Source organism: Pseudorca crassidens, chromosome 5 (genome assembly GCF_039906515.1).
Source record: "Pseudorca crassidens isolate mPseCra1 chromosome 5, mPseCra1.hap1, whole genome shotgun sequence".
Lineage (NCBI taxonomy): Eukaryota > Metazoa > Chordata > Mammalia > Artiodactyla > Delphinidae > Pseudorca > Pseudorca crassidens.
In genome coordinates, this window is record NC_090300.1 from 81,160,457 (window position 1) to 81,172,913 (window position 12,457).

Below are 12,457 nucleotides of genomic sequence, written 5' to 3' on the forward strand. Positions count from 1 at the left end.
TACACCTATGATTTTATTGCAGGCCAGCTATGGAGACTCTCCTGGCTCCTGTAACCAGAATTTTCCAGGAGACCAGATGACTTTGGAAAGCTCCCTAGTACCTGGCTCTCAAGAGGAGCCTGGATTTTCCTTCCCACATTCCTGCTGCCTTGCCTGGACCTTGGCTTGGGTGTGCCAGGGAGGTGGGGCTCCTACAGATGCTAGCAGAAACAATGATGCTGTAACATTGTGAGGGGCCCCCCAGAAACCTCTGGGCTCTTTCGAGGCTTCCCGCTGTATATGCACCAAAGCTGACTTGTAGACACTCAGACACTCTGGGGCAGACACACACTGATGAATGCCTCATCTACCACGCAGCCCTCTTCTTGCACGAAGAGAAGGTTGGGATTTTTTTTTCTTCCTTTACGTTAGTGTAAAATGTAGATAACAAGCTTTAAAATTTTTTCTTCCAGGATTCTACCCTAAGGAAATAATCTGACATGTGGACAAATAATTATGCGTGAAAATGCTCTCTGCAGCCTGATTTATAGTGGGGAAATACAGTAAACAACTCAAACCTTCAACATTATGGTGCTGGTTAGGTAATTTATGGTGCCATTATATAATGGAATATTATGTGACCACACAAAGTATGTACAAATAAGCATTTTTAATAACATAAGAAAATACTTACAAGATAATGTTAAGAAAAATGTAAAGGAAAAAGCAAGGAAAAAAGAACTTAACGAATGAAATGAAATCCCTTCCTCCCACGTGGCACAACAAATGAAAAATCCAGATGAATTGGGGCTTCCCTGGTGGCACAGTGGTTGAGAGTCCGCCTGCCGATGCAGGGGACGCGGGTTCGTGCCCTGGTCCGGGAAGATACCACATGCCGCGGAGCGGCTGGGCCCGTGAGCCATGGCCGCTGGGCCTGCGCGTCCGGAGCCTGTGCTCCACAACGGGAGAGGCCACAGCAGTGAGAGGCCCGCGTACCGCAAAAAAAAAAAAAAAAAAAAAAAAAAAAAAATCCAGATGAATTAAGCAAAATGAGAAAAACAAAAATATTATCACAAAATGCAGGGCACTATTTTTATATCCCGGATGTCAGGATGGGAAAAGGCAGGCTCACAGAGGGCTTGGTGATGAGGCTGTGGCCTCTAGAACTTGGGTTTTAATCCTGGCTCTACCTTTTTGGCTATGTGATCTTTCGCAACCTTCTCAACTTCTCGGTGCCTCCCTTTCCTAACCTGTAAAATGGGGATAATCACGATATCCACTTCACAGGATTTGCTGTGAAGATTAAACGAGTTAATATATGGAAAGTGCTTCAAACAATGTCTGATCCACAGCAAGTGCTCAATAAACATTCTAGCTTTTATCTGACTACAAAAATGTAGTGCTCTTTTTTTTAAAAAGTTTTTTTTGTTTGATGTGGACCATTTTTAAAGTCTTTATTGAATTTGTTACAATATTGTTTCTGTTTTATGTTTTTGGTTTTTTGGCCATGAGGCACATGGGATCTTAGCTCCCCGACCAGGGCTCAAACCCGCACACCCCTGCGTTGGAAGGTGAAGTCTCAACCACTGGACCGCCAGGGAAGTCCCGAAAATGTAATGCTTTTGTACACTGAAAGGCAGCATAAAGAAAGTTAAAGTAAGCAACAGACTAACAGAGAACATCTGGAACCCAGAAAATAGATAAAGATTAATATCCATAAGTATGGAGCTCTAGGTCAAGAAGAAAAAGACAACCCAGTAGAAAAATGGGCAAAGGGAATGAACAGGTGGTTCACAGAAGAAACATGGAAGGCTGATTACCACATGAAGAGATGCTCACCACCCCTGGAAGCCAGGGAGCTGTGGACAAGTTGCCCCTTTGCCCTTTTTAGCAGGAATGTAGACAGCTGATAGCATCCGCGACTGGCGGGGATGCAGGCTCCGCCATGCACTGCCAGGTGTGGTGAGCCCTTTCTGGAGGGAAGTCGGCAGGTATCTATCAAGGCTCAAGCACACTTACCCCAAGGCGCAGCACCTTCCCTTCTGGGAGGCTAACGTGCCTAAACTCCCAAATCCATATGTTTACAAATGTTCACTGCATTGTTTGAACAAAGACTGGAAATAGATGTCTATGACGGGGATGGTTTAAAATCTATGGCATATGTAAATTATAAAATACTATTTGTTAGTTTAAAAGATTGAGGTAGATTTATATGCTAACATCTACATTTACACAAAATTATCTTTAAGACCTACTTACTGGTAAGTGAAAAAAATGCAAATCACAGAAAAATGGATAAGAAATGATTCCTGTTGTTTAGGAAGAAGCACAGGAGGAGGAGGATAACCAACTGGCAGCACTGGTCAAACCTGGGAAGGGAGGCCGGGCGCGGAGGGGACTCTCACTCTTCACACCATATTCTTATGCATCCCTTGAACCTTGCACTGCCAATAACAGGAATGTTGTTAATATTGTTCTTAAATTATCTGCGTCATTAAAAAATAAAAGTGGTAGCACAAAGGAGTTTTACAGCAAGATGGTTACACAAGTCTCCACGTGTTAGGAAAACAAATCAATTTAACTTTACGGTAATTTAAAAAAATAAAAGTTAAAAACGAGGGAATGATAAAAGGAAATGCAACTAGGAAGAATGATGACAAAAAATGGAAAGTGGTTCCTACCTATGGGATTATAGGTAGTTTTTTTCCTTAATCATTTATATTTCTCTGTACCATCTACATTGTCTACAGAGATCACATATTACTTGGGAATAAGACATAAATGAAGTAAGAAGCAGAAATTCTGGAGTCTGACAGGGACCTGCTGCCGAACCCAGAGAGGCAGCCCAGCCCTGGAAGGCAGGTCAGGCCCTGTGGCCTCCAGCACACTCCTGCTGCTGGGAGTTATGGCAAGGGAAACATCTCATCCCAGGCGGCCCGTTGCCAAGGAAAGGGGCAGAGCTGTGGACGGGCTGCCGTAGCCCTGGGGAAGGAAGGGGCAGCAGGGGTGCCCTGGTGCCCCAGCAGCTCCTTCTTAGGCCCCTGTCTGCCCCGTCAGCACCCACATGGGAGAGACAGGCTGCTCCTCAGGTTCCCCCTTCCTGGAAGCCCCACTTTGTCCCTTCTACCTCCCCACGTGAGTGACACTCACTCGGGGGAGGGGGGGGTCATTACAGCACCATGTCCTTCCGGGCCTAACGCAGGGCTGCAGGTACAGGGAGAGGGAGAAGCAGGTAGACATTACTGCAGCAAAACGGACAGTGACAAGAGAAGACGAGTAACAATGTACAGTGACTCTTCTCGTTCAGAACGCTGCGGAAAGAAACAAAAGTCACCACAGGGCGGTGGCCTGCTGCCTCGCCCTCTTCGGACACCACTTAGTGCTCTGTGGGATCAGGGGGCCAGGCCTGGTGCCGTGGCCTCCCTCACCCACTCAGGGCCCCGCGCCGAGGGCCAGATGGACGGCAGAGGGGCCCGGGCTCTGTCCTCGCACCGCATGGTGCCCACGGCCTTCTAGGAGGTCACTGCTTGCATTACACTGTCCTTCCCAGGAGGCCCAGGATCCTGGACAGTGGGCTCTGGAGGGCACACCTGCCTGCGAATCTTGGCTCTCCCTGCTCCCTCGGTGTGAGCGGGGCCGGGACTGGAGCTCACGTACGTGGAGGGCCCCGCACTGTGCTGGGGGGCTGAGCTTATCTGTTCAATGACAACTCAGGCACCAGGAGTACAGGCTGCAGAAGAATCTGTGTGGGGTTTCTAAGGGACTCCAGCTGGGAGGGGAAGGGAGGAAAGGCTGAGATGGGAATTAAAGTGGCAGGAAAGATGGAAAAGATGGCAAAGAAGCAGGGGGCCCATGGAGATGTTTACTAATATGCAACAACCAGCGGCCCAGGTGCCTTTCCTGCCAAGAACCGAGGAGTACGGCTCCTCCGAAGGCAGCCAAACAAGGTTCCAGGCAAGTGGGACCCGGAAAGAAACGAACACTGAGCACGTCTTCTGTACAGAAATAACACTGCAAAGAGAGACCATGGCTCTTTCTGGGAGTCTGTATCAGGAATAACGTTAATCCTCTTCTCTATATTTTCCTATATTATCCCTTTATAAAACATACATGCGGCTTCCCTGGTGGCGCAGTGGTTGAGAGTCTGCCTGCCGATGCAGGGGGCACGGGTTCATGCCCCGGTCCGGGAAGATCCCACATGCCGCGGAGCGGCTGGGCCCGTGAGCCATGGCCGCTGAGCCTGCGCGTCCGGAGCCTGTGCTCCGCAACGGGAGAGGCCACAACAGTGAGAGGCCCGCGTACCGCAAAAAAAACAAAAACATACACACACTCCTTTTTAATTATCAAAAAGGCATCAAGATAAATTCAGCTTTTTAGTTTGAGCTCTACTATTTCAGTCTGTGGGGATCTTTTAAAATCTTAATACCATTGTTCGATATTTTAACTAGCTTCCTTCTTCCAACTCTAACCCTTGCAGATTTGAAAGCTTGCCTTGCTTTTTATAGTTTCAACAAAACTGCTTATAAAAAAACAAGTACCACCCTCCAGACAGAACCAGGCCAGACTCACAGTCACAGAGCACCAAGGGGATGGTCCCCTCATGGTGGCCGCATCCTGCCCGGTTCTCCCTACTGCACTTAGGAAAACAACAATTCATTTTTGATAAAAGAAAGACACACTAATTCATCAACTTAGCAATCCTATCCCAAGAAACAAACCAAGCACATGTGGCAATCCTTAGTAGAATCTATGGTCTTCTATGTTGATAGATCCCAACTTGTTTTCCTAGGTCTCCAAAATGGTCTGTTTCTTAACCACTCCCTATTTGGTCTGGGATCAGCACCTGTAACACTGTAATTTCCGGAATTCACATTTTATTAGCTTGGGAAACATGAGTCAGCACTGCCAGTCTCTGGCCTCCTGACATCTGTCCTTTTCTCTAGGTCCCTCAAACACCACAAAAGTGGTTTTCTGATCAGTGTTTGCTCTCGGGAACACTCTGGCACGAGATGCCCAGCTAGGCAGCTAAGAGGGCCCTGCTGTCAGTTCACCCCTCCTGGGCTCAGATTCCTCTCTAAACCATGTACAGTCCATCCCTTCTAAAGCCCACACTCCCAGATAAAGGAGGAGGACTGTGTAGAGAGATTATTTAACGAAAAGCCACTCCCATCGGATGGGAATTTAAACAGGCAGTTCTTCAGGGAGCTTCACCTCGGGCTTTTGCCCTGATCCCTCTCACTCTGCCAGTCCAACAGAAATACACACACACACACACACACACACACACACACACAGGCAAAGCCGGGGGGCTGACAGACACCTCATCAGAGAATGCAGGGTCCCTAACAGGCAGACACCCACCAACAGAAGCCTCAGATATTTCCATTTCCTAAATTTGAGTCGGAACCCTCTCAACAAGGGTAGTGTACTCAGTAACAAAGACTAATGGGGAAAACAAAAGCTGCTATCTGGTTTCTAGTTCTCGTTCTCTAATTTAGCTCTCAACAACCTCATTTGTTCGTTTTCTCATTCATTAAGCCCTTACTCTATACCCATAGGTGACTTGGATTGGGGGAGTGATGATCATTCTGGTTCAGAGAGCGAGGAGGGTGCATTCTAAGGGGAGGGGGCAGGGAAGAACTCTGTAGCCAGGCTCTGGGGTCCAGACCCTGCAAGCATCAGGTACTACGATGGATTGCTTACAACCTAAGAGTACAAGAAAGAACACAGACCAAAATTTTTGTGGGTCTGCAACCAGGGTTCTATAAAGAAAGGGCTTAATAAACAATTATTAAACAATTCCAATCTATCAGGTACATGTTGTTAGGATTCATCAAAGGGGATACGTACTCTTCACGCTGTGATGCATAAAGCACTGCTCAAACCACTCTGCGCTCTTCCAGGAGCCAGACGGCTCTCTCAACACAGACTGGAAGCACTGACACACAGGGGGGAAGTTCCCAGGGGGGACTGAAAACGGTGAGCTGGTATCTGCTTCTCCTGCTGGGACAGGGACGCAGGCAGGGTGAGTTCAGCTCCAGATGCGCTTCCATCAGCAACGCTGAGACTGGCCGGGAGAGCACACCTCAGTGGGGAGAGCACTGCAGTGCTGCCTGGCGGGCATTCATCAGGTACCTTCAACCACACGGATGCCCTCACTGAGCCCTTGCAGGGCTGGGCGTGATGTGCTCCTAAGGCCCTCTCTGTCATTGCCACTAATTAGGAGGCCCTTTGAAACTTCATGTTTTGGGGGTTTTTTTAGGTTTTTTGCGGTCATTTTTCTAGATAGTCAGAAGAAGAAAGGCCCAAAATAATTTTCCTTTGGATTCTCTTAAGAATTTGGCACTTATAAGAAAGGAGGACTTGGGGAAATCCCCAGTAGTGGTCTGTATATGAACAATTCCTGATTAACCAAACCCATGTGATACTACAGGGGAAGCGGAGGATGGGAAGGCCAGGGCTCAGCAGTGCAGGACTCACAGAGCAGTGCCATTTCTCCGTGCAACAGTCTCCTTGTCTGTAAAGTGGGGCTAATCATACTCGCTTTGCAGCACTGTGGGTAAGAAAAGGAGATGACCCTGCGGGCAGCCACTTGGCCACCATAAGGCAATACACAATGAATAGCGTAAGGGTCTCTATGACAAAGATGATTAATAAAGCATCCTCTCACTAAAGATGCCTCTGTGGACTGGGCAGTTATGACACTGATCCATGAAGTAGTTCTTTTTGCTTTTTTTTTCCTCTTACCCACCATCACTGGGTCCAAGAGCTGGCAAGAAGCTATGAGAGAGGAGCACCCCACACACATGCACCCCAGGGTGCTGGGGACCCACCTTCTTCACCCATCAGGATGGGCCCACCTTTCCCAGGAGCTGCTCCCTGGAACTCTGTGCCCAGGGGCTGTCATCCCCTTGCTCACCTTTCCAGAAGCAGCCTTCTCCCTTTGAGAAACGAATTACAATCAATTTTCCGTTCTCCACGGGAACGGGGAGGACACTGGCCTAGAAAACTCCTGAGCTACAGGGCTTTCCAGCCAATGTGGCCAACACATTTTACAGCATTCACATGTTTTCCTTCCTTGATGCACAAAGGCTGCTTCAGGCTGTGACGGACGCCAGCTGAAGCAGAAAGAAGCTGTTCTAGGTGCTGCGGGGTCTGAGGCTCCAGCCCTGGCCTCACTGTGCCCTTGCAAGTACTGGGCAAGATTCGGGCCCTCTTGGGGCCTCAGTTTCCCCACCTGTAAGCTGAGGGATGATTGCCGTCCTAGGTAATATCTAAAGGCTCAGAGCGGCGCCCGCCCTGCAGCGGCCGAGGGAGGGAGGCGGTGGCAGAGAGGAGCAAGGTTCCACTCACATGGGGCGTGGAACAGGACGAGCACAGAGGAGTGTTCCTTCACAAACTGGTCAAAGTCTTCATCGGTCAGGTGATAAACGGAGCCGCCCTCATCTGCCCAGGGAGTCTCGGGGACCTGGGGCTGTGGCGGCTGTGGACTGGAAGACCAAAAACAGGCAGAGCTCAGAGCACGCGCCGGGGCCCGCGCAGCCCTTACCCCCAGCGGCTCGCACGGCCGGCTTCAGGGGCGCACCGCGACCCCCCGGAGGAGCGGAGCAGGACTCCTCGGCCCTGCCCACCTCCACCGTCCCCTCAGAGCCCAGAGGTGCTCAGCTGATAGCCTGTGGCAAACAGTTGCTTCAGCTGCAGCCCTCTGGGCAGATCAAGAAACCTCACTTCCTCCCTAGAATGGGGGCGTTCGTTAGCATCTCAAGCTCTTTCAAACTCTCAGCCAACTGGCAAGAATAAACAGCAACAGCAAAGAGTGACCTTTGGCAAAGTTAACCGTTGTGCTGCGTGGTGCCCACAGGGCGGGGAGCGGGGAGAGGGCGTTAGAGGGGAGGGGTGGTGGTGAGGAGGAAAGGCAGAGGCCAGGTGTCTGAGAAAGACCAAATACCCGGGAAGGGCTGGGGGCCGGGGAGGCGGGTGCAGGGCGTTCACCGACCAGGGTGGGAGGAGGGTCGTAATGAGGAAGGGTGGGGCCCAGGGGAACAAGGCACCCTAACTATGACAGCATCCAGGCTACATCACGAACCCTTCCTAGAGACTGGAGCAAAGTTATCTGGTTCTCCAGAGGCAGAATGCTGGAGCAGAAAGGGCCAGGCTCAGAAGTCAGTCCAAATCCGCGCTCTGCCACCACGAGCTGCAAAACCTCGGGCTGGTGCGTAGCCTCCCTGGAGCCTGCCTCCACCTGGGACAGCCATGTGCTGACATCTCTGTCACCAGCTGTTGTGACGGGGGAGGCTCACAGCCGCCCTATCTTGCTCCAGAGTTGAGGATGAGGCTGCTCATGACACAAACTCCCTGATGCTTTATGAACACCTTTGCCAGAGCACCTTAATCGCTACTTTGAGAAAACGCTTTAGGATGACAGATGTGAAAAGACAACCATTGCTTCCTGCCTCTGAGAGCTTACAAAAAAAAAAAAAAAAAAGTGTAAAGTTCCAGCAGCCAGGGCTGAGAATTCATGAGACCAATGTTGCCCACGCAATGGAATCTGCAGCCCTCCCACGCAGCTGACACAGTGGAACCTGCCAGCCCCACCCTACGGCAGAGCCTGGGTCTGACGGCACCTTCAGAAGCCCTCTCTGGTGCTTTGGACGAGGCCCCACCGGTGGCTTCAGCCACCCTGGTGTGAAGCAATGGGAAGTGGCAGGGAGAGGGCAAACCACTCTGAGCCCGTGCACATCCAATGTCAGGCAGCGCTGATGGCAAAATGAAGCTTCAGAATGAGTCACCAGCCAGACAACAGTCCCAGACCAACACCAAGAAACCTAGGTTCCAAAACCTGGGCTCAAAACACCAATCCCTGAAAACATCACCAACTCCACTTCAGGGAATCTATCTTTCCAATACACCTGGACACATGCAAAATTACGTACATTCCAAGGTATTCATTGTAGATGATTTGTCATAGCAAAGACTAGAAGAACCCAGTGTCCCTTGGTAGGTAAACTGCAGTCCTTCTGCACGATGGAGGGCTGAGCGTGGTAAAGGAGGACAAAGAAGCTCCCCTACACTCTGATGTGGGTAGACTGCTGGGATATACACAACAGGCCATAATGTGCTAACTTCTGCATAAAATAGAGAGAGATAAAAAATACTTATTCATGTTTGCGTGTTATCTGCATAAGGACTAATTAAAGTTGTTACCTCTAAGGGGTAGGAGGGAGAACAGGATGGAGGAACCAGATAAAAGGAAAACTTCAATGTATAATTTTTAAGTATCTTTTAAAAAATTATTTTAATTATGTGAAAGGAATCTATTCTAAAATTAAAATAATTTTTAAAAATCCAGCAAGATTATACACACAGAATGGAGAAGCCATGCCTCAGCAGTACAAGCATATGAAAGTGCCCGAGAAATTTCTAGTTAAACATGGAGGACATACTCCAAAACCACTAAAGTAACAGTACAAGAGTTTAAAAAAAAAAAGTATGAACCCACAAGAGCAAAAAGAACAGGAAGACAGCAGCAAAGAGAGAAAAAGAGGTCAGTGCAAATTTAGAAGCTAGAAAACCGACTTAGCAAAAAACTTCTGCCTTTCTTAGAGGGTGGAAACTTGAGGTGCTGGGTGCTCAGAGGGGGCAGGGGCCCAAGAACCACCCTAATATGCAAAGGCTCCGAAGGACCAGGAGGACCCCCTTAAAGCAGGGCTGTGGCCTGGGGCTGAATGGGAGGCCCTCAGATCCTGTCCATCTCCCCAGCAGCCAGGGGGGTGCCCCTCTCCCACTCGGTGGACAGCAGGAAGTTTGCTTTCTGGAGAGGACTGCAGAGCTGGGCACAGCAGTAAGAGGCACTATGAACTATGCTTTTCACTGTCTCTCTCCTTAAAGAATGGGGCTCCCTCTAGATTATCTGTCTACCTCCTACGCCTAACACAAAGCAGATACCAAATAAACTCTTTTTGAATCAACAATGGAATGAGAGAAGAAAAGTTGAAGGAACTGGAGGTGTCTAACCAGGAGAAGAGGAGACATGGGGAACACAACAGTTGTCTTCAAACATTTCAGACTGCACTGGGAAGAGAAACGAAGATTTATTTTCTATGGCTCCATAAAGGAGAACCAACACCAAGTGGAAGCTCCAGAGAAAGAAACTTTAGCTCAGCAGAACTAAGAATGTTCTATCTACAACAGATAAGAGAGAAAGAGCCGGTCTGGGAGTCAGAAGACCTGGCTTTGAGTCCTGTTTCCTCCACCTTCCAGCTCTAGGGGCTTAGGCAACCAGCCTGACTTAAAACATCTACAGGGCAGTATATTTGTAGGCCCTTCTTCATCTGCCTTGCAGGTACATCTAGACAGATAATGGACGTGAATGTACAAAGTACTACCCAAATGTTCCTAGATATCATTCATAACCTCAATAAGAATCATTCAAACATGAGTGGACACCCTCAAAATGAGTCGAGGCCCTGTCCTCTGAGGTGTTTAAGCGGGATGGAGTAACTACATCTGTCCTAGAGGTAACACGACACGGAAAGGGAATTGCCGGGGGCAGATTCGCTGACTTTCACATTCCCTTCCAATCCTGCAACTCTGACTTCCGCAGGTTCTCCAGGACTGGGAAGTTCACACAAAGCACGTCCTTGCCTGAGGCAGGTGCACATGCCATTGATAAGAAGATGCAACTCAAAACATGACAAGTCAAGAATGCTTTGTGTTTGTTTTCAGTCCACTTCTGGTTAGTATAAAAATACACAGGCAGATATGGGTAGCTAGGTCAAAATGGATCGCCACTTCTGCACCCTCTACCTGCCAAGCCCAGCTGAGTAGCAAGAAATCTGCAGAGAGTGGAATAAGAAACGCAGCTGCCAGAAGCACAAAGGGGCACACTGCCAGGATCGTCGCATCTACCCCAGAGCCCTGGGGCACTCCGACACCAGGGATGCCCTGCCTGGCCCACTCGCCAGTCACATGTCAGACGGCAGGACTTGGCTCTTCTCTCCTGGGCTTCTGAAAGTCATCTAGAGCAGCGGCCCCAACCTTTTTGGCACCAGGGAGCGGTTTTGTGGAAGACAATTTTTCCACGATGGGGGTGGGGTGGGGGTGGGGGATGGTTCAGGCAGTAACACAAGCGATGGGGAGCCACAGATGAAGCTTCGCTCGCTGGCCCGCCGCTCACCTCCTGCTGTGCGGCCCGGTTCCTAACAGGCCGTGGACCACTACCGATCCACGGCCCGGGGGTTGGGGACCCCTGATCTAGAGAATTAGCAAGGCTGGATCCACCCTCATCCTTCTACATTTGGTGACCATAAGCCATGAGCAGCCAATGGAGAGGCCCAAGGAAGAAGTGCAGGGCAGCAGGAAAGGCAGGATCATTGCTACCCAGCCACCAGGATTTGGTGGAAACCTGGTGAAGACTTAAAACACCTGGCACCAGGAAAACACACACACACACACACACACGCACGCACGCACGTACGCACGCACACAGCTGGCTATATGTTGGGGGGAATCTAGAAGGAAATTTACCAAATATCACCACACATTATCCTTGGGTAGTGGAGTAAGGGGGCCACTTTTCCCCTTGTTTAAATATTTATGTTTTTCAATAATGATATAGCTCACTGATAGCCTTAAAATCAGAAAAGACTTTTTAAAAAATGAAGCTAGCTGGCAGCACAGTGGCATTGCTAGATCTTGCTGAGGCATGAGATGAGGCAGCTCACTGGGGGTCCTCCCTGACCCCGACTGTGCTGGGGGAGTGGGCTATGGTCATGCCTTTGGAGGAGCTGCCCCCATGTGTGCACCTCCAGCACAGGGACCACAGGTGGTTGGGCAGCTCCGGAGGTGCTACCCAGGGGGACCCGGATGCTGTCTTCCCTTCCCTGGAGTTACCCCACCAACCTCAGCCGCCTGGAGACTGGAGACCCAGGGTGAACCAAAAGCTGCTAACAAGGCCTCCTGTCCATGGGGGTGAGGAGGGGAAGGCGGAGGTGGGAAGTGGGGAGGGCCAGCCCAGGACAGGGATCAGGAGGCAGCCCTGGGGGTAGGAGTGGGGCCCGGGACAGGGTCTGGTGGAGGAGCTGCGGTGGGCCTGGGTGGGGTGGGGGACCGAGTGGCGGAGTCCACCGGGGAGATAATGCCCCGTCTCAGAAAAGCCACTGACGTGCTCCCCTGGTCCAGGGCTGGCAAGCAATTCTGAACACTTTCTAAAAAAAATAATAAACCTTATCCTTCCAAGAAGATACGAGTGTATTTTGAAGCCAGAAAAGGTTAGAGAAGGGGGAGGAAAGCAGATTTTATGCTCTGGTGACAAATGAGACTGCCATTTGTTGAAACCTTCTCCCAAAGCAGAGCGAGATATGTCTGGCAGGAGGAGAGGACATGCTTATTATCAAGTGTAAAATGAAAACGGGGGTGCGAAGGCCCAGGTTAAGACACAGGATAATGGGGAGCTGCCTTCCTGGGCAAGGGCTGGAAA

General features: G+C 49.9%; 1 protein-coding gene across 1 annotated transcript in view; it reads right to left on the bottom strand.

The window, feature by feature from the left end:
- The window catches only part of PDIA5 (protein disulfide isomerase family A member 5), a 92,344-nt gene that overhangs the window by 25,511 nt on the left and 54,376 nt on the right, over positions 1 to 12,457 (bottom strand). Inside the window, exon 11 of the mRNA XM_067738691.1 lies at positions 7,333 to 7,469. Within this exon, the coding sequence (XP_067594792.1) occupies positions 7,333 to 7,469 (137 nt within the window). The remainder of the gene's footprint in view (positions 1 to 7,332; positions 7,470 to 12,457) is intronic.